At 33.3% G+C, this 23,344-nt stretch overlaps 3 protein-coding genes across 3 annotated transcripts; all 3 read left to right on the top strand.

Moving 5' to 3' along the window:
- The first annotated feature begins 7,836 nt into the window (after window positions 1–7,836).
- LOC102621441 (bifunctional bis(5'-adenosyl)-triphosphatase/adenylylsulfatase FHIT-like) lies at window positions 7,837–10,734 on the top strand. The gene is made up of 5 exons (XM_052434203.1): window positions 7,837–8,020; window positions 8,115–8,229; window positions 9,174–9,319; window positions 10,130–10,219; window positions 10,310–10,734. The coding sequence occupies exons 2-5, from the start codon at window positions 8,115–8,117 to the stop codon at window positions 10,421–10,423; spliced, it is 465 nt and encodes a 154-aa protein (XP_052290163.1). The 5' UTR covers window positions 7,837–8,020; the 3' UTR covers window positions 10,424–10,734.
- Window positions 10,735–13,554: 2,820 nt separating this feature from the next.
- LOC102609440 (bifunctional bis(5'-adenosyl)-triphosphatase/adenylylsulfatase FHIT-like) lies at window positions 13,555–16,683 on the top strand. The gene is made up of 4 exons (XM_052434202.1): window positions 13,555–13,848; window positions 15,141–15,286; window positions 16,025–16,123; window positions 16,216–16,683. Exons 1-4 carry the CDS (start codon window positions 13,572–13,574, stop codon window positions 16,330–16,332), a joined length of 639 nt encoding a protein of 212 aa, XP_052290162.1. The 5' UTR covers window positions 13,555–13,571; the 3' UTR covers window positions 16,333–16,683.
- A 962-nt stretch (window positions 16,684–17,645) lies between these two features.
- On the top strand, window positions 17,646–19,776 carry LOC102621732 (bifunctional bis(5'-adenosyl)-triphosphatase/adenylylsulfatase FHIT-like). The gene is made up of 5 exons (XM_052434204.1): window positions 17,646–18,073; window positions 18,165–18,271; window positions 18,971–19,109; window positions 19,283–19,381; window positions 19,482–19,776. Exons 2-5 carry the CDS (start codon window positions 18,165–18,167, stop codon window positions 19,596–19,598), a joined length of 462 nt encoding a protein of 153 aa, XP_052290164.1. The 5' UTR covers window positions 17,646–18,073; the 3' UTR covers window positions 19,599–19,776.
- The last annotated feature ends 3,568 nt before the right edge of the window (window positions 19,777–23,344 follow it).

The following is a 23,344-nucleotide window of genomic DNA, read 5'->3' as shown; positions in this document are numbered from 1 at the left end:
AGCATTGGTTTTATGCACTGGGAAATATTTATTCAAAAATTTCGTTACCATTTGTTCCCATGATGAAATGCTATTAGCAGGTAAAGTATTTAACCATGAACGAGCTCTATCTTTTAAAGAAAATGGGAATAGTCTAAGTTTAACATCATCATCTGAAAAATTCTCATATTTGAATGTTTGACAAATGGCATGAAAATCATTCAAATGATTATATGGATTCTCATTTTCTAGGCCATAAAATGTAGGGAGACAATTTAACACACTAGGTTTTAATTCAAAACTCCTAGCAGCTACATTTGGGTATCTTATGCATGACGTGCTCAAATTAGCTAAGGGACTAAAATAGTCCTTAAATGGCCTCTCCTGTGGTGCTTGTAAATCCATTTTATTTTTAACGTGTTTGTGTGTGCGAAGTGTTTTTTCTAATTCAAGGTCTATAGGTTCAAGATTAGGTAATAATGACCTACGACCATGCATGCAAAATAAATAAAATAAAAATAAAGATGCAAACAAAACAAAAAATAAAGATGGGAACAAAACAAATAAAAATAAAGAAGAGGGAGAAATTACGATACTAACCTGATTGTGCTATTACAACCTTTCTATAAAAACACACAAAAATAAATACGTGAAATGAATTAACTAAAAATTAAATTAATAAAATAAAGGAAAATTACAAAGAAAAAAAAATAAATTGAAAATTAAATTACAGAATTTTAAAGAAGAGAAAAATAAAAGAAATACTAACCTTTAGATTCACTTTTTTTTTTCTTTTTTTTTTAATAATAATAATAATAAAATACAAGAAAACAAATAAAAGAAATTATTCACAAAAATTAGTTCTATGAATTAAAATTACTTACCTCCCCGGCAACGGCGCCAAAAACTTGTTGTGCAAATTTTAATGTACTCGCAAGCGCACGAATCTATTGTAGTGTAGATCAATGGTGACGAGTGTCGATCCCACGAGGAGGTGGATTTTAATTATATATAGAATTAATTTTGTAAATGGGTGGTTGGAATTATGGTGGAAATGATTTGGAATATGCTAAAACTTAAATTAAAATGGCGAGAATAAATTCTAAAACTGGAATTAAAATGGCGAGAATGAATTGAAGAGAATTCTATTGAAATGACGTACTTGGGTATCTGGATCCGTATCAACATGCATCATGGGCTAAATATTCCTTATTAATACCAATTAAATCATGAGGGGGGAATCCACACCGCATGAACCACGCTCTAATCAATATGGTGCTAAGGGCTTATCGTGCCAAATAATAATAACCTTATACTAGAGGGCCGGTGAAACCAAGGCGGTACTAGACAAGATTAGTATTATTTGTCGACGAGAAGTCAAAACATCCACAAAAACTAGAGGGGAAGAGAAAATAAATTTACCAAATAAAGCCCATGACACATGTTGAGACTTCACCTTCAACCCAAGCTTGAAAGAAAATTAGCCACTCATAATTGAACTAGGGGCAAAATGGGAATTTATTAAAATACAAAGAAAATACAAGATGGAGAAGGAATTACAGAAAATGGATCCCAAAAATGGATTCAGAGATATCAAATTAAGGGGGGAGGCCCCCTTTTTATAGATACATGGAGTAAATCATGGCCATCGGATTAAAAACAGTTTGGACGCTCAGGATTGCGCCACGTCATCAGTCAACAGTCCACGGTTTGACCACGAGGATGAACAGTAACACGGTTTGACCCGACTTTGAACAGTAACACGGTTTGACCCGGATGAACAGTAACGCGGTTTGACCCGGATGAACAGTAACGCGGTTTGGTTGAAAATAATCATGTGTGATGCATGCACCGTACGCGAGATTTTTCGTCCACTGATATGCTGCCACGTCACCATCAACAGTACATAAGAATTTTAGTCTAACAGGATCGTGACACCTCATCAGTCAATGCTACATCATCGGTCAATGCCACGTCATCATCCGTCTATGTGAACAGTGTCGTGAACAGTACCGTACACGTGAATAGTACCGTACATGTGAATAGTGCCATTTTTCCTTTTATGCTCCTCCTAAGGTTTTCGACCGTCCTGAGTTCAAAAGTGATGTCCGTTTTGCCGTCTGATCTCTCCTTTATTGTGAAATGACTATAATGCCCCTAAAATACATAAAATACTTAATTAAAATAAAACACATGTAATTAAATCACAAGAAGGTTAAATATATAAAAGTAAGGGTTGTTAGTAAGACTTAAAATGTAAAATGACGGTTTTCTCCTTTATAAATATGCATTTTCTAACACTCAACAGTCAACTTACTGAATGTCTTAATAAATCACTTTTAATTGACCTTATATGACAAGTTGCAACACATAATTATTTACATATAAGCCCATTGTTGGATTAAAGATCCAACAATATTAGATCAAATATCTAACAATCTCCTACTTAGGCTTTATGTGTAACCTTATAATTATACTTTGCAAAAATAACCATATAAGTTCAACCTTACTATCATTATCGGAATGTCCCAATAACCAATCTTGTTTATCAATCATACTAACGTAGGATTATAGCGGTCTTTGTTAGAATTGTTGTAACTCGACCCATTAATGGTCACTATGCCAATACAACTGACTAACATGGATTATGATGTAGATGTGTAGTATGAAAATTTTATACAATGTGATCCTAATATGCATATTTTCAACTAATCCACCTTAAACCTTTGTTAAATCAAACCATACTAAAATCTGAGTATGAATAAAATAATACTTTATTTCTGCAGAAAATAACATGAAATATCTATAAATTGAAATAACTGAAAAATATCTTTATTATAATCATAGACTCCAACTAAAATTGAATATTCTTTAATGATACAACGCTCATATGAGCAGTGTGCTCATGAAATATTTTGGGTGACAATTTCTTAGCAAGCGGATATACAATCACAGAGTTTGTGTTGAAAACTGTCCACTCTGAACTCTTTCTTTAACAATTAAGAACTTGATATCTATATATTTTGACTTTGTTAAATTCCTGTTGTTATTATAATATAGTACTGCTGACTTATTATCACAGAATAACTTGAGTGGTCTATCAATATCATCTACTATGTGCAGCCCTGTGACAAAATTATGCAGTCATATTTCAAGCTTGGATGTCTAACCATCGTAGAAGAGGCTATAAGAGTCTGTTTAACACTCTTCTAAGAGACAATACTCTCAACTAGCAGATAAATATAACCCAATGTACATTTCATATTATCTTGGCATTAAGCAAAATCGGAGTTAGTATACCCAACGATCTCATGCTGATCTAACCTATGATATGTGAGCATATAGTATTTTGTTATCTGTAAGTACTGCAAGACTTGTTTGGGTACTTGCCAATGGTTTATCACTAAATTGCTTAAATACCTGCTCAACATCCTAGTAACGTATGTAATATCTGGTTGCATACATCAGACTTCCAACTACTGACACATAAGAAATCTTTTACATTTTCTTTTCCTTAAAAATCATTCTTGGAACACTGATTAAAGCTAAACTTGTCTTCTTTAGCCATAAGGATATCACATTCTTTTCGATATTACTTTTTTGTAATAATCAAAATACCCCAGGAGCAATCCTAGTGTATCTGTATGGCTAATACAAAAGAGTTATCACTAAGATTTTTCATTTCAAAATTCTTAACTAAAAATCTCTTGGTGTCGTACAATAAGCTTATATCATTGTTAGAAAGCAAAATGCCATTGACATATAAAACCAGAAGAATATAATTGCTCCCATAGAACTTATGGTATATGCAATCATTAATTAAATTTATCTCAAAACTGAATGAGATGATCATTTGATGAAACTTGAAATACAATTGTCGAGATACTTGCTTGAAACCATAGACAAATTTTTTTAAGTTTACAAACCATATTCTATGTCTTTTGACAAAAGTATTCTGATTGTACCATATAGATCGTCTCATCAACGTCACCATTGAGAAACGCTATCATCACATCTATCTGATGTAACTTAAGATTGAAATAGACCACCAATGATATGATGATTCTGAAAGAGTCTTTTATTAAAATCGGGGAGAAAGTTTTTTTATAGTCGATGCTTTCTTTCTGTGTAAACCTTTACAATAAGATGTGTCTTGTATCTCTTCACATTGCCTTTTGAATCTCTTTTGGTTTTCAATATTCATTTGCAATTAATAGGTTTCACACCTTCTGGGAATATGAAAAGATCCCATACGTCATTATCTTTCATAGACTTTATGTCCTCATTTATGGCGTCAATCCACTTTTGAGGGTTAGAACTTTCTATGGCTTGATAAAAATTAATTGTATCATAGAACTTTCGTTCTATAATATTGTATTGATTTGTTGTGTTTTGAACAAAGTCAGGAATAAGATCTTGATCAATGCCAATGACATATGGGAATATCAACATATTTCTCTTTAAAAATAAAGTCCTTAATTGATCTCCCTTCGCAAACTTGACATCCTCAAAGAACCAAGCATTTCCCGACTTGAAAATTGATTTAGTCATGAGATCATAAAACTTGTACCCTTAGATCTTTTAGAGTATCCAATAAAATAGTAACTTACCATCCTTAAATCTAGTTTCTTTTTAAAAGGCTTATAAAGTCTTGCTTAAGCTAGATATCCACAAACATGTAAGTGTTTTAGACTAGGTTTCTTGTCAGTCTAAAGTTCGTAACGGGTTTTGGTAGTCACTTTAGTTGCAACCCTATTAAGGATATTTACCACATTCTTAAGCACTTCTCTCTAGAGTGACTCTAGTAAGTAGAATGACAAATCTTACTCTTCACCATGTCCTTAAGTATCATATTTTTTCTTTCAGCAACACTGTTTATAAAGGGCGAACCCAATATAGTGTATTGCGGGACGATACCACATTCCTCTAGGAACTTAGCAAACAGTCCTAGATGTTTTTACTTGAACCGCCATATCCGCCATAATATATCACCACCACTGTTAGATCTGACACTTATTAATTTTTTTGCCAAGTTGGTTCTCAACTTTAGCCTTAAAATTTTGATTATATCCAAGGATTGTAATTTTTCATAATGGGAATACATATAGCCATATTTAGAAAATTCAGCTTTGGATGTCATAAATATTATTGACTATTTCAAGTAGCTATAAGGAATGAACCACAAGTATCTATATGTATGAGTTCTAAGACATTTGAAGTTTTGTTGGCTTCAAACCTCCATTTCTAGGTTTGTTTCCTCTTGATATAGGTAAAACAAATATCAAAATCTGTAAAATCTAAGGGGTTAGGAATTTCGTTTATTCTCCTTTGGAGATATGACTTAATCTCTTGTGCTATAATCGAGTCAAATTTTCATTGATTAATTTTCTCTTTACAACTCATGTACTTAATTGTAAGGATTCATTAAATGAAGCAATTGTATCAAGCAAATAAAAATTATCATCGCCTAACAAAGAATCAGAACAAACTAGTTTTGAATCATAAAATAAACTGAATTTTTCATTTCCAAGTGAACAAGAAAAACAGACCAATTCAAAGTAGAATGGAAATCAAATACCATCTAAAACATGAAACAATAAATGTTTCATTAAGATCTAAGTAAAATGCAATCTTTAATAATCATCTAAAATTTTTAATTACTTCAACTTCAATTGTTTTACCATCGCCCATATACATGTACCTTTCACCATCACTAGGCTTTCCATAATTCAGACAACCTTATATAGATGTACTGATGTGGGTGGTTGCATCATAATCTATCCACCACGTGTGTCTTAATGCCGAAGTTAAATTTTCCTTAGAACAAACCAAACCATGCCCTCCAGCTTTGCAAAAGAATCAACTAGCATGTTTTGGTTCATTTGATTTATCTTGTTTTTTTTTAGGTGTTGTATGTGCAACTTGCTTATCCTTCTTCATTCTCTTGCCCTTATACTTTATTGAAATTCAATTTCAGAATTCCTTTTCTCTTTTTCAATGTTTATAAGGAATTCCTTAGCCGTATTTTTCTTTCAGATATTGAGACGTTGAATGATTTCGAAATGGCATTTTTCATGATCATTCTACACATGTGATTTGATTTCTTCTACATTTCCAAATCCTTTTTGTCATTAAAGATGCTCTCATTTGTAAGAGGTGGAGGAGAATCAACCCTTAATGCAAGTTCGAGATTCATGACTGCGAGAACTATTAAAAGGTTCTCTTGTCATGGCTTGAAGTTGAAGCCATTGACAGTAATATTAATAGGAGTCATAACTTAACAAAGAACAACAAACAATATAAGCTCATATAAGTCTTAAAATAAAATAAATTCTAATAAAAGTAAACCGCATCTCAAGGTACCAGTTGCTCCATTAATAAATCATCTTTGGACAAAACATTAATTTGTAAGTGATATCTTGATGTAATCATCAAATAATGATAATAAGAACATGTCAAACAATAAATCTTCCTCTGAGCTAATTTATTATTGACATGTAAAACTAAATAATCATCACGTTTTTATTACCACAGGTGCACATGTAATTATGTCAAATATGGATCTTTTTTAGGTCGATGGATATTCATAGAAATTATATATACACAATCGTTTATATTTTAAAACAAATTAATTTTCACAAGTTATGTCACTTTAGTGACATGTTACTTTAATTACTTCATCTTAAAATATATATAAACATACTAAAATTTGAATTTAAAATTGTACTAAAAATTATCCAAAAAATTTTAAGTCAAAGTCAAAGTCAAGTCAACAGTCAATGGTCAACTATTGACTGATCAACCATTGACAAGCTTAGGCCTGGAGTGTTCCTGATTGACCCGAACCGGATCCTGTATCAGCCCTAAACTCTAATCCAAGCTATCATGCCCACATGCTCAAGTCGCGCCTTTCCCACCAGAAAACACTCACCGTGTTTTTTTTATTTATTCCTTGGCTTTTACTTGATTTGCTACAGCTTATGGTTGTGCCTTGCTTGATAGGTCACACCTTGCTCGAACGCCAATGATGGCAGTAACAGCCATCGGCCTCAAAACTTGAAAAGCCTAAGATACCGAATTTTGAAATATTTATTTTTCTTAATTATGAATTTCCTTAATAATTAGAATCTAGAAAACAACCACAAATTGTTCTCAATAATTCAACATGAAGAGATTCTAATATCACTTGTCAGAATGGTAAAACTTTTTGTGAAAACTATCACCTATAATCTAAGAATACTCATGTTATATCACTGATAATCAATAAATGAATATGCGGAAGCTTAACTAAATCCATAATACTTAATTGTTCTATGGAATTATGTAATTTACTTTCCAAATCAACATGTTCTCATAGAGAGTCCTTTATATTTCTTTATGCTCTCTCTCTCTCTCTGATGATATGATGTACAAACGAACAGAAAGACATGTGTGACCCAAAAATCCTAACTATTTATATAAACAACATTTCATGTTGTCTTTTAATGTTCTTATTTCAAACCACTATACAAATACAAATTACTCTTGAAGTTTGTACATATTAAAAGTTCACATCTTATTAAATACGTTAAAATCTAAATTACTGAATGTCTTAATAAATCACTTTTAATTTGGTTGACAACTTGCAACACATAATTATTTATATATAATCTAATGTTGGATTAGTGATCCAACAGTACTAAATTAAATATCCATTATGGGAGACGTGATTTCGCCGAAAGATGTCCTGCTCAAGTTGCAGATTTGCTGTAGTTCTTCCTTTGTTTACAATCAACAATGACATTCAGATAAGGAGGGTGAAAAAAAAAGAGGGACATAATACCGTCGGATTCAACAGTAACTCAGTTGACTCATTGACTTTATAAATTTATATAAATATGCTAAAAAGTACGGGAAAATACATAAATACCCTTATTTCTTTTTATCTGCTATTTTTATTTCGCAATCGGCCATATTAGGTAGTAAAGCCGTAGCAGCTGTTGGTTCATTTCCCATTCATCGAACAGGTCGATCACCTCCTCCACTGTTTCTGTCGCCAAAGGCAAGTAAATCAGCTCCATTTTTCAAGATTTCTTGCTCTTAGCGTTTTTATGTAATATCACGTTCATGTTTGCGCTAATATGAGTTCCGATCAGATGTCATCCATCGAGCAATATGCGTTCGGCCCTTTTAAGATAGATCCTAGGCAAGTGTTCTATTCAACCCCTCTATCCTACGCCTTGGTCAACTTGCGCCCTCTGCTTCCTGGTACTTATCACTTCTTTCTGCTTTTACTCCGCTTTCTTATGTGCAGACAAAACTGAAACTGTTTGATGAATTGATTCAATGAAAGATTAGTTATATATGCAATTCAGGAGAAGCAAGACCTTGCAATATTGAATTGGTTAGGGTAATTAGCATTTTGAATATGCTGTGGTGGTTTGAGTGTAAAATTAAAATGAGGGTTTTGAAGAACTTTTCGATGATGAGCCTTAGCCAATATGATATTTTGATGGGTGTTTCAAAATTTGTGTTTAAAAAGCATATGGCAGCATATGGGGAAATCAAAATTTGTGTTTAAAAAGCATATGGCAGCATATGGGGAAATCGGGAATTTTCTATGTTAAGGGAAGCCCTCATGCATCTGTTGCTGTGTGGATCTTGTTTGATTGATTCTGGATCCATTCGTGTCTCATGCTTCTATCAGTCTTGTATTCCTCTATAGAGGTCTCATACTTTCATCTGATTTTTGATTAAGTTTCTCTTTGCTTTTGCAGGTCATATCCTTTTTCTGCAGAAATTCTAATTCTTTGTTGGTATTGGTTCCAACATGTGTTTGTTTCATTTATTCCCTGAACCAAAATTTGTAATTTATAAGGGCATTTTTCATATAGATCCCCCAGTTTTGGCATAAGTATTGCAAAATTGATAGGTTTGCATTAAACATCATGAGGGATATTAGGTTATGATGCAGGCCAAAAACCAGGACTGGGTAACGTACATATCTAAAATATTTCCATTTTGACATCGCCCGTGATATAGTTGATTAGTAAAATTAAAGGACCTAGAGCACCTTGATGTATTAGGCCGAAGATGAAGACCTACAGAGGCTGCCACTGGATTGACTTTTTATGCAGTCACGTACTATTTGGTTCCTATGTGTTTGTATGTGATGTCTATGTGCATTTAAATTCTGTTAACTTAACATTACGAACATGTGCTTGTCTGCCCAAGGCGTGACGCGGTTCGCTTTGGTGATCTTACTGCTGATGAGACCCGTGATTTATGGCTCACGGCCCAGACAGTTGGCACACAGCTCGAAAGCTACCACAAGGCTTCATCACTAGCATTTGCCATTCAAGTAAGTGCTGTCTCTAGTGGGCTCTTTCTATTCTCATATCTGCAACTTGTGTGTTTGATCTTAGATGCTTACTATGCATGATGAATCATGTATGTTATGTTATTGTCAAGTTGTCTTCTCTTTTACGACTAGAATGGATGAATGAAACTATAAAACACTTCAGCCCCCCCCCCCCCCCCCCCCCCCATCTTTTGCTATCGTCTGCTCATCATTTCTCTTCTAGTTTTCTTCGTCATTTACCTCTCCCTTCATGCCTTTTTCCTGCTGCCTGCATAATGGACATACTGATTTCGGGATGCTTTATTCTAGGGAATAATTGGTAGCTACATGTCATCTATAGATCTTGATGTCATTTCTGTTTGACAAACTGACTCATCAGCTCTTTAATCTTTGGATATTTTTTCTGTTTCAGTGATTCACTAAATGTTTTGTTTATGTGCTAGATCTTAGTTGCTAGGTCAGAAAGCATTTATGGTCTGACAATCTTGATATATTAATTATGACTATTTTGAATTTTGCCGAGGATATGTTTCTAAATACAACTGGACATTTGAACCACTAATTTTTTTGAACTTTTTTTTTTTTTTTTTGAGTTGTGTTTGTGTACTCTTCTAAAACCTGTTGATTTCCTTTCAGAGTACCGCACATTGGTTGCTGAAATGTCTAACAAATTAAGCAATCACCATATTGTTGGAACTTCGTTGGGAACATCTTTGCCGCGTGATGCTTCTTAGAACTTAGGATTGGTGCTTGTATTTATACATATCTAATTTGCTTCGTTATTAGTATATTGACTTCTTTGTAATTTAGGATGGACCTCAAGCTGGACAGACAGTGCCCCATGTTCACATCCATATTGTCCCACGCAAAGCTGCCAGCTCTGAGGAAAATGATGGGAATGTAAGCTGGGATTTCTTTTGTTAATCTTTGGTTGCCTTTATTTACAACCTTGGATTGATTACTTTCCTTTGCGTGTTGCTGATGCTGCAGAAAGATGTGAAGGAGAAGCAGAAGCTTGATTTAGATATTCAAATGAAGAACAGGACCATGGAGGAGATGGCTCAAGAGGCTGATGAGTACAGGTCGCTTTTGTCAAAAATTTAACACTGCCTTTCGCTAAGCTTTTCTCAAGCTTTCATCAAAGCTGCCTCCAATGCGTTTGAGATTTAAGAAACTGCCCTTCAATAATACTTCATGGAAGTTTATAAACATTTATAATACTTACGCTAAGCATTGGGGCTTTCATAGAATTATTATACATCATACCTATGCAGAATAATCCTTCACTCGTCCTCTTGTTGCGCTGGAATTCCTGAAATTCTAAGTTTATTATGCATGTCTTTTATCAATCTAAGTGTGTTGTATTTAGTTTTGAGCTACTTTCATTACTAATGTCATGATAAATGTTTGAATAAGTTTGTGGATTGGTCTACAAAGTGAGTGCTTTTTGCTTGTTTCACAGCAATATAGATTTTTTTTTTCTCTCCTTTTTGTTTACAATCAAAACTCAATCAGAGACCTGCTGGAATTGATTAGATCAATTCTATTGTAGAACAGCCAAATTTCTACTCCACTAATTTGGGGAGACATATCTACTTTACCCACAAATTTGTAGAAGAGATGTAGACTTCTAGTCACAAATTTGTGGGAGGAGCAAGAGTCCCCCACAGTGCGAAATTATTGATATTTGTGACTAGTTAACCGCAGTAACAAAGAAATTATAATTATTTGTTAGTTTAGTCATTTCAATGAAGGATAAAGTTAGCTTAGCGGTAGACCATATTCCTTCCCACTCATGTGGGCAGGGATTGGAAGTTTGGAACCATATTCCTTCCCACTCATTTGAGCAGGGATTGGAGTCGTATCGTGTGTGTATATACTGTTGGTTTAACATGTTTCATTTTTGAATATTTGGAAATTGATAGGTTGTACTGTGTCAGCGCAGGGTGGTAAAAAATTTAACCAATAAGGTGTTCTTACACACTATTTGATTGTTATCATAATTCATAGAGCTAAAAAAATAAAAAATAAAAACCGATAACATGTTATTAAACAAAACATAAGGCCAAGTATCACCACTCTATGTATTATAATGAAAGAACAAAAATCATACTTTGAACTTGAAAATTTTGAACTTACAACATAAATATTAGAGTGGGTAGAATTGTTCAATGATATTTGTTTTTTTTTTTTTTTCAAATATCGCATTAATAGAAATTAAATCCTCTTAGTTAGAACTTCTAAAACCTCTTGTAATATTTTAAACTTGTACCGTGTTCAAAGAGTTTTATTGATTAAATTGAGTAACACTCATATGCAACTTTTTTATTTTTTTGGGGTTGATTCTAGAAGGTTAGAAAAAATAACTTAAAAATATTTGTTTAAAAAAAATTAGAGAGAATGCCAATCTCAGGACGAAAGAGCCTGAGTGCCCCCACATAATACATCTTAAAAATTCGAATTTAAAGTTTGGTCAGAAATTCAAAAAACAAAGGCAATGATGTCGAGCGGTAGAATTGAATTGAAGTGGTGAGACCAAGACGATAGGTCAAGCATTTAATATTTTTTTTAGTTTCCGTGACTAATGCACCGTATCGCATACATAGTCAAAGTCTAAAAGCTTGGGTCAGATAAAGTAGTCTTATCATATAATTTCCATGGCCTCCCCTTGTTGAAAGTTATCACAAGAAAGGCGAAATTTCGGCTAAATATTATTGTGCAATAACTCCTAATTATGGCCATGGGGCCAATTATAGACTAGATGTTTTCCGAATAATTGTAGGAGTGATCTTCTAGTTAATGCTCAATATATTTTTAAGGTGTATTTTATATATATAGATTCTAGTAAATTTTACATCATTTATTCTTAGATGTAGGCGTACATATTTTTTAAAAAATAAATTTAAAGTTTTATATTAGTGTCAAATATATGTATGATATTATAAATTATTTAAAAATTATTTTACATTGTTAATCCCTATCTATATATATATATATATATATATATATATATATACAGATATAACAATTTAACAAAAAATCCTAATTATTTATGATAAGGTGGACAGTTGGAAGAGATGAACTTGACTTGGGGGCGAAGCAACCTTGACTGCAGAGTCAAGTCGCCCACAAGTGCACGTCAACGTTAGGTGCTCGTCATCATTTGTCACTCCATCGTGAGTTTACTCAAGTGGTAAGAAAGGAAGATTCGTATCCATGACTTTTCTGTCAGTGCTCAATTAATAACATCTATTTCTTCCACCTGAATCTTTTTTTTCTATGACCACAAACTTCCACCATTCTACGTTGATTTTGATGGTTGGAAAAAGATATACTTAAAATTTTATTTTCTCAACTCTTTTTTTTTTTTTTAAACAATGATATATTACAATAACAATTTACCGGCTACTAGATTATCACCTTTGATAAGTTTATACTAATACTGAAAAAATATCTGCTCCATTCACATTAATAGAAAAAAAACTCTATTCCTACTCCATTACATTAAAAGAAAAAATGAGTACAAATAATCAACGAAGCCACTGAAGGACAAGCAAGGACAATTATCCTGCTTAGTCTAAAAATTTCAGGAACAAGCAAGGACAATTATCCTGCTCGGTCTAAAATTTTTAAAAGATTTTTTCTTTTTAGTTTTGTTAAATTATAAATTTATCCTCATTGACTAATTAAATACATTAAATTTAGGTTCAAAATGTATAAAAAAAAATCTTAAGTTTAAAATTTACTTTAAAAATCATACATATATTTACACAAACTCTTGTTTTTAGAACAATAAATTTTATCGTCTAATATATATAATATTAAACTTTTTTTTTTTGGTTTATGTAATTTGCATCATTCAAAATTTTTACCCCCTCACTAATTTAACTTTTTGACTACGCCACTACTTTCATGAGTGGTGCGACGGACTACAATCCCATTGGTAACACTTGCTTACTTTTTATGAGAAAGTTGAATTGTGAAGCAAATTATGCAGCTGTTGAACCGATTTACTCAACCATACAAGACTTTGCTTAATTGCTTGACTGACTCGACTCTGACCTCGGTCAAGTTACTCAATACTTGTAAGGGTATTGTAGACTTTTCATACCTTACAGAGGCATATTCATGTAAAAAGAATCATCGGATCACCGATTTGTAATTTTGAAGCGCTTGGGGGCTATTTTTCAAAAAAGGCCCGATTCATAATCATAGATGTGCAAGTGCGTATGTGAAAAGTCAAGGTGAATAAATGGTAAAGTTGTTCCTGCAATCAATTGCAATCGCACCTACTACTACTGCTAGCAGGTGTTCTTCTTGGTTCCTCTCGCATTCATTAAAACGGTGCCGCTCAATCTCCAGCACCACCATCACTCTCCCCAAGGCAAGTAAAATCAAATCGGCCTCAGCTCAGATGTCGTCGACGACTCAGTTTACGTTCGGGCCTTACAAAATTGATGCGAAGGAAGTGTTCTATAGCACTCCTCTCTCCTACGCCATGGTCAACCTGCGCCCGTTGCTTCCTGGTACTACATATCTGTTTTGATTTTAATCTGCTTTCTTAATGCACACAACCTGTTTGATGTATTGATTCAATGAAAAATAAGTAAATCAAGATGAAGAAACACTTTGCTCTTTTGAATTGGTTAGGGCAATTTATCATTTAGGAAAATCGTTTAGTAATAAAACCCATTAGCAAGGGATAACCTTTTTATAAGAATTCTCTACCTGAGAGTCAAAACCAAGCTGAGGGATTTTTTGCATTTGTGAGTGAGTTTGATGGGGAAACTGTACCGCCCTCATTGTTGGCTGACATGATTACTCTTTCGTGATCTCTTCCAATTTGGGTTTGACAAAAGTTGGGCATTGCAGTCACAGAGATTATTAGGGGAATTGCGTCTGGGAAAGTTATGTATAATTTCATTTTATATTAAGGGAACCCCTCATCAAATAATTTAAATTGATCTGGATCATGTCCTTTATGTCTTAAATTTTTTACTTGTTCTGGATCCATGCTTCTCTCTCTCTTTGTGTCTTAGTACTTTAACCTTCTGATTCAATAGCTCTTTTTCCTCTCATTTGATACAAATAATTTGATCTCTTCGTTTATTTATTTATCTATTATCATTTTGAATCTTGTACTTCTTTGTAGTGGTCTTACTTTCGTCTGATTTTTGATTCATTTCTCTTTGCTATCGCAGGTCATATCCTTTTTGGGCACAAATAATGATTCTTTGTTGATAGGTTTGCATTAAACATCATTGAGGGGTATTAGGTTTGGACGAAAACCTAATAGAGAATGCATGCATATGATTCCTGTCTTACATAAATCCATTATGAATAGTTAAAAATGCAGATCTTGGCTGGATAGTTTATGAACATTCAGATGCAGCCAGCCTCGCATATGTTTTGAGAACAGTATGTTTGGTTGATATTATATAAGTAAGGTGGCCCAACTATAACTAGGTTAATATTCAGATGTATATAAAAGGCTCTGCGCTATCGATCGGTTCATTTTGACAGAGACAATGCTACAGCTTGCATACAATTACTCATGGTGCATGTCGTGAATATGATGCTGAAAAGGAGGACTGAGTAATCTCTGTATCTAAATTATAACATTTTGTTATCACCCATAAGATAATAGTTTAATGAAAAATAGAGGACGTAGATCTCCTCGATACACCGGACCCAAGATGAAACCTACAACGGCTGCCACTAGATTGCCTTTTTATGAGGTCGTGTACGGTTTTTTTAACCTCTGTGTTGTGCATGTATGACTATTTGCAATTTTATATTTTGTTGACTTAACAGCATGAACATGTACTTGTCTGCTCGAGGCGTGAAGCAAAGCGCTTTGCTGATCTTACAGCTGATGAGACTACTGATTTATGGCTCACAGCCCAAAAGGTTGGCAAACAGCTCGAAAGCTACCACAAGGGTTCATCAACAACATTTGCCATCCAAGTAAGTGCTGTCTCTAGTGGACTTCTAATCTCATATCAGCTACTTGTGTGTTTGGACTTAGATGTTAAGTATGTGAGTTGTTTGCCTCTTATTTCATGCCCCTTTCTCTGATGCCTCATAATTGGCACACTGATCTTGGGATCTTCTATACAAGTGAGTAACTGGCAGTTACATGATATATATGGATCTTGTTAACATTTCTGTTCGACCTGCTGGCTCCTCAGCACTTTAGTCTTGCAGATCTTCCCTTGGTGTCAGTGATTCACTTAAGCCCTGTTTGGTAGTGCTGCACTGTGGCAGCCAGGCTCAAACCAAAATTTTTTAACTTCAATTTGCAACCATAGCACAGTACTCCCAAACGGAGCCTAAATGCTTTTGTATATGTGTTAGATCCTAGTTGGTAGGTTTGAAGCTAATACTGTTGGACAACCTTGATAGATTAATCAAGATTATTTTGTATTTTTCTCAATACAACTGGCCATTTGAACCAGTTTTTTTAAAGCTTTAGTATGAGTCGTATACACTTATAAGCTTGTTGATTTCTTTGCAGTAGGCATAAATTGATGGCTGAAATGCTCGCTGACAAATTAAGCAATCACCTTTTTGTTGGACTTCAATAGAAAACAATCTTGCTGCATGATGCATCTTTGAACTTAGCAATGCATGCTTGTATTTATATGTCTCTACCTTGCTTCTTTCTTTGATATGTTAACTTCTTTTTTTTCCTTTGTAATTTAGGATGGGCCTGAAGCTGGACAGACAGTACCCCATGTTCACATCCATGTTCTCCCGCGCAAAGCTGGTGACTTTGAAAAAAATGATGAGATTTATGATGCAGTAAGATGGGAATTTCCTTTATTATTCTGTGGTGACTTTAATTTTCCAACCTAGGGTTGAATAGTTTCCTTTGCATGTTGCTGATGGTGCAGATAGAGGTGAAGGAGAAGGAATTACAGCAGAAGCTTGATTTGGATAAGGAAAGGAAGGACAGAAGCCTCGAGGAGATGAATCAAGAGGCTGATCAATACAGGTCGCTTTTCCTGTGAAAATTTAGCAGTGCCTTTCATTAGGCTTCTCTTGAACGTTCGCCAAAGCTGCCAGAAACTTCAGGCCTCTAAATAAAGTACTTCATGAAATTTTATTAGTGTTTCTAAAAACATTGGGCTTTCATACAGTTATTATACATCATATCTCAGATACAGAATAATCCTTCGCCCATCCTCATCACTTGTTGAATTCTGGAATTCCTACAATTCTATGTTTGCTATATTCAGTTTGGAGCTATGTTTATTACTAATTTCATGATATATGTTTTAATAAGTTTGTGGATTGAAGTTTATGAAGTGGAGCCTTTACGCGTGCTTGTGTGGGCATTGTAGGGCTTTTCATTTTCTAGATATTTGAAATTATATCTGAATAGTCCGGTTTACTTTGGGTCTAGCCATCGGTTGCTCTATTATTATAATATATTTCTGTTTTTTTTTAATATAAATTCGTGCTTTGTAAAAATAAATTGAACTCATACAATGCATTTGCTAGAGTGGTTCGAAAATAAATATTTCAAAGATATGATAAAGAATTAGATTTAGAAAAATATATAGAGTTGTTCAATAGTACTACTCGTTTCTATTGACTTTGAATTTTTAGTGTTTCTTTTTTTTTTTTAATAACTAAATCCTCTGCAATTATTTTTCAAATAATCTTATCAAATGAACTAATTAATTGTGTTCATTCTGGAAGGTTAGAAATGACATAAAAAGTTTAATTTAAAAAATAAGAGTAATGCAAATATCATTATGTCATACCTACGATCCCATAAAATATTTGGATCGCAATTAACTTCGGCCTCAGTCCCTCACATAATCTTTTTTAAATCTGAGGTACTCCAGTGGTACGCATAGCCCTTCGTATTCATATGGATGTATCAAATTTGAAGTTTAGGGCTCATCGTCCGCATTTTATAGCAGACTTAAAAGAATAGGGAATGAGTAACACTTTAAAATTTAATTTTAAAAATTAATTTTATATTTGATACAAATTCATATATATCTTTACATATATTTATAAAGATTTAAAAAATTATTAATAAACAAATAAAATCATTAAACTTATATTATTATTGTCAATTATATTGAGATAACTAGATTAAAAAATTAAATTAATAATATTTATTTTAATTATTAATTATTACATGTCCAGTAAAAAATATTTTATATACATTTTTATATGTGTAAATAAATTTTTATTTAAAATCATGTCCATACCAATCTTTAAAATTTTTTAAAACAGTTTAATAGAACGAAACACATACCATTACTTTCAAAATTCACAAAATCTTACAAAACAAATAATACTATGGATCCATAATTTTTTTCTCCAAACGATAGGACCCTAAAAAATCGAAATTATTTTGTTAGTCCTCTCTCTTTACGGTGGCAGGCTTGAAAACCATTCACTAAGCTAACTCATATCCTGTAATACCATCGAAGGGAAACTTGATATTTTGTTTAATTTCTGCGACTAATGCTTGTGTTTCCTCATACTAAGTTGTTACATGGTCAAAATCAAAGAGCCAGCGTCGGATAAAAGATTCGAATTATTTAATTTCCTTCCCCTGTTTCTTTCATTGTCTCCTGCTGCCGTTCATAGTCAACGGTAATCTCAAGTACTTAAGTTGTTGCTCCACTCCCATGTCCATCTCCATCGCTCCCCAGCAGCAGGTGACAGTTCATTTCACCTTCCCCAGAACGGTGTCGCCCCATCTCCTCCTCTGCCACCTTCACCAAGGCAAGTAAATTTAATCCTCTTAGTATTTATTTATTTCTACGACCGTATCTGTTCTGCTATTAATATGAATATGCAAAAACATTGAACCCAGATGTCGATTGAGTATTATCAGTTCGGGCCTCATAAAATAGATGCAAAGGATGTATTCTATACAACTCCTCTCTCCTTTGTCATGGTCAACTTACGCCCTGTGCTTCCTGGTACTTCTTTTTATTTATACTATCTCTTTGTTTTAATTTACTCTGCTTCGCTCCCAGTGGCTTGGCCGAGTAGTTTTCAGTCAGCTTTATTTAGTTAGTCACTCGAGTTAGAAATCCTGAGTAGGAGGCATGATGCCCAAAAAAAAAAAAACTCTGCTTCTTTTTTTTTTTTTTGGTTTTGATTAATTTCTCTTTTCCTTTGCAGGTCATATCCTTCTTCCGTTTATGAGATCAAACCATGTAAACTATGGTGTCATTTGACATGTATCAATAGTTGACCTGCATAAACTGGATGCATATCCGCCCTGTCCGAGTAATTAGACTTGCTTCTTTAACAAATCCATCCCCTAAACATATTCATCCAATTTTATTTGTTTGCCTTGTATAAAATTTCTAGTAGTAAACTTTTGTGTGAATCTGCTTTTTGCATAATATTGCGAGTGGAAAATTCAGGACCAAGTGATTAATAGAGTTGTTTTATGTAATAAATTCATTGTTCTGCCTTAATATCCATTAGGTGTGTAGGCTTGCACTCTGTCAGAGATTGGTACAATATTAGGAATGCTTCATGCTGCTGTTATAAACTTTAGGCACATCCCATTGTGTATAATTTTCTCTTGTCTGCATATGCTTTCATGTGTGTGTGTGTGTTCAGAGCTTTAGTTCAGCTGTACACTTAACAATGTGTACATGTACTTGTCGTCCCAAAGCGTGAAGTGAAGCGATTTGCTGATCTTACTGCTGATGAAATTTGTGATTTATGGCTCACGGCACGGAAGGTCGGCAGACAGCTTGAAGTCTACCACAAGGCTTCATCACTCACATTGAACATTCAAGTAAGAGAACTGTCTCAACTTGAGACTAGATGGTTACTCTGCTATCGAACCATTAATTGCTGTTACTCTCTAGATATCTTCCCTGGTGTGATTAGAATGGATGCCATGAAACTGTGAACAATGTTTTGTTCTTTTGATTATCAAAACTAACTTCGTGTTTGTTTGTGTCTTAGGATGGGCCTCAGGCTGGACAGTCGGTACCCCATGTTCACATCCATATTGTTCCACGCAAAGAAAGCGACTTTGAGAATAATGACGAGATTTATGATGCTGTGAGATGGATATTTTTCCTTCAGTGCTTACTGTTTAATTACTAGTATTTCCCAAGGTGTTTTAATTTATAGTTTGTTTTGCCTGTCAATAATGGTGCAGTTAGATGTGAAGGAGAAGGAATTAAAGAAGAAGCTTGATTTCGATGAGGAAAGAAAAGATAGAAGCCCTGAGGAGAGAATTCAAGAGGCTAATGAATACAGGTCCCTTTTCCTGTAGACATCTTAACACAACCTTTTCAATATGTCCCAGTTGCATTTTCATGTTCACTTGCAATAATCTTCGTTTTCTGTCGAAATAAAAATGCTAAACCTAAAACAACCTCTGTGTGGTTTGCATATATCGTATATTTTATGCGGGTGAAATTAGGAATGAAATACTACTTCCTGAGCTATTAGATTGATGTTAATATATTATATTATTATAAATTTCAGCGGATTTATGAAAAGCAACTATCCCAAAGCAACAAGATGGCTAGTATAATTTTTTGAGCAAAATATTAACAGAACACTACTGTTCAAGGGTACACATTCATTACAAATACTACAATTTATTATCAGCGAAAAGAAAAGAAAATAGATTTAAATTTGTTAACCTTGTACTTTACCATTTCGACACTTTTAACCAACGCATCTCCAAATTTCAATAATCTATTTACAATTTCTCCTGCGTTGATCCTCTTCTCAGGCGATTTCTACAGTGCACTCCATAGCCAAGTTCAATATAGATATAACACATTGCTTCTTTGCGACCAAACATCTTCACTTAGTAGATTTGTGTCAACAACTTTCATAAATGAAATGAGCAGCATGTTACTAACCCAACGCTTTAAGCTCGATTCTGCGGTAAAAATTTCCCCTGTTGGTTTCTTGCTGCTAAATGTTTCTATTAACATAATTCCGTAGCTGTAAACATCTTCTATGCCATGTTCTGTGAATCTAGTTAATAATAGAATTAGATAAATAATCAATAATATTTTGAAAAGAATATCAAAGCAATAATTTGGAAGATTTGAAATGAAAATATATAAATAAATATAGCATTGATTTTGGAGCAAACCTGGTGCCATATAACCAATCGTAGCAAGGGTTTATGTTTGCAGCATGTCTTGATCTTCCTCTCTGAAGAGCCTTGTAATGCAGAAATCGCTTACATGAGCAACCACATTTTCATCCAACAATACATTACTAGGCTTTAAGTCACAATAAATTATAGCGTCGATTGACCAAAATGGAGATATTCCAACGCTGATGCAACGTCTATCATTTTGCTCAATCTCTGAAAAATATCTAAAATGCTAGTACAAGAATACAAGCGATCTTCCAAGCTCCCATTGGGCATGTATTCCAGAACTAATGCTTTAAAATTATGGCTCGAACAACTGGTGATGATTTTAACAAGGTTTCAATCGCGAATATTTCGCGTCACTTCACATTCAGTCTAAGAACTCTTCAATGTTCTTTTACATTGTCGGTGAGAAACCTTCACCGCAAACTGAATCCTGTTCTCGAAACAGAGCCAAAAATTCCTGTGCCAACTAGGTTATTTTTACTGAATCCATCAGCTGCTCGTAAAAAGTACGAAGTACGAAAATCTTCTCTGTTGCTTGTGGTGACATAAGACCATTGTTTGATAATTTCCCGCATGCAAAGGGCTTCCGTATAAGATTATTACTTGTAATCTTGACTGCTGGCAACTATGGCCAGGAAGAGGATGAGGGAAAGGGAGAGAAGCTTGGCTGTGCAGAATATATGATGAAGCACCTCTTGTGTAATTAACTTTATCAAGCTATGCTGTGCCATACTCTTCAATCTGTGGCAGGCTATTATTGTTTTCAGTTTTCGCTTGAACTGTTTTGGGTTGATTACATATACGTTTTGATAACTGTTTGTTTGACCTTAGTATAACTTGTGTTTTGCTTCTGGTTTTATTGCTGTTTATCTGATTTTGAGACGGAAGATAATAAAAAAGTTGGTTTTGTTTTTCATCTGTTTTCCTTCTGGGATTGATATGCTTTGGGTTAAAAGCATTAGAATACTGAATCAAAACTTGATTGCGTGTTGCAATCTATTTGTGGGATTGAAAGATTTTGCTAGGAAAATGTAGGATGAACCTTTCTTTGAAGATTTCTGTTGATAATGGTTCCATACGGGATGTGCGTGTAGATCCTCATTTGGAGGTTGGACAGTTTGTGTAGTTTTGATGCTATTAATTTCACTTCCATTTAGTTTCAGAACTCAACACATCATCGGATGCTTATAAGCTTGTTCTTTGCATTTTACAACAATGGCTTTCTAATAGTTGAATATCTTTGTTTATCATATGGTGTCTTTACCATATTTTGAGCTGCTCTTTGTGAACGCTCATGAACTCATTAGTGTGTGTTAGTTTGGTCAAGTTGTTGCTGCTTTTTTTTTTTTTTACCTGATTTTTGAGTTACTGCATTTTGCGCAGGTTTTGAGTTACAAAGATTTCGAAGAAGCAGCTGGTTTTTAGTATACTTGCAGGATTTTGGAATACTTGATTTGGGTTGTCTTTTGGCTGCACTTGGGGCGTGAATTTGATGAATAGTTGGTAACGTTTCATGAATTTGATGGATAATTAATTCTTGTCTCTTGATGAAATTAGTACTGTTATTTTAATAATGATGTTATTAGATGTTTGGATCAGTTTGTTGATTTAAAAGAACGGATTATGAATTATTGTTTCTTTATCAAAATCCCAGCTTCTCCTTCTAGTAGAATTTCACAGGTTCTCTACATTAGTCTCGAAAAAACAAGTTTTTTGCTTAAATCTGTCAATACTCGTAAATTAATAATTGACTCTATAGGGAATGTTAATCAAATTTTGTATTTAGCCTTTTTTTTCCCTTGGAAAATTGTCTTTAATATAGTTTAAATGAAACCCACAAACAGTACAAGTTCAAAATATTCTCTACAGCAATTACTTTCATAATGCCCCCCTGCAAGCTACTATGAAGAAACATCCTTGGAATATTACACGAAATAAAACAAAGACTTAACACTAGTGAAAAAATGAAACTTACTAGCGTAGCTACTCCAAACGCATCTCTCGAACCCCTGTAAATAAGAAGATTAAGTTAATTGTCTTTGTTGGGAATTAAAAAAGAAAAAAAAGAAAAGAAAAGAATTGGAATAGTACACGTTAGGAAGATTCTTTATCTCCAAGTCTATTATTGGGAATATTTAGTTTAAGTTCAATATACTCTCTTGTGGGATAACAAACTTGCCCCTAGAAGCTTATCAAAAAAAAAAATTTGCCCCTAGAAGATTTTGGAAGGCAGTTGAAATTTTTAATAGTTTAGAAGATATTTCGAAGATTGTTATATGACAAGAGGGTAAACCAAAATTAACCTACATTTATTTGCTTATTTTTTAAGGAAGGACAGTAAAATGCATTTTAAACAATAAACTTGAAAAAATTTCAACAAAATTTATTGTTTTAAGTTAACTTTTATTTCCTAAAAAAGCTAGTTGTTTTGTGGATATATTTTTAATTTTTCAAGGGAAATTTTAATTAAATTAACTTTAACAGAAAAAATGACAACTACACTTCCAAGGTTTGGAGAAATGATCATGTGCATACCCTAAGTTTTCAATGAGAGAGACTAAACCTTTTTTTGATGATAATACCTTTTGAATATAGTAACTAAAAAAAATTTGACTTTATATTTTTTAATAAATACAGATAAATATAACATAAAGAATTTAACTAATCTAGTAGACTAATAACATTGGAATATTGTTAATATTTAAAATAATTTTAAAAATTTAAATAGTTATATTTATTGTGATAATATATTATAAAGATTTTAAATAAACCATTGGATTAAATAGATTTTACAATTAATAAAATATATCTCACAATTAATATTATTTATACAATATTCAAAATAATTCAAATTTTTTTATGTCACAGTATTATATTTCCATCTATTACAAAAA

This window comes from Citrus sinensis, chromosome 9 (genome assembly GCF_022201045.2).
Source record: "Citrus sinensis cultivar Valencia sweet orange chromosome 9, DVS_A1.0, whole genome shotgun sequence".
In the NCBI taxonomy this organism is placed as follows: domain Eukaryota; kingdom Viridiplantae; phylum Streptophyta; class Magnoliopsida; order Sapindales; family Rutaceae; genus Citrus; species Citrus sinensis.
This window is presented reverse-complemented; position numbering and strand designations above follow the sequence as displayed.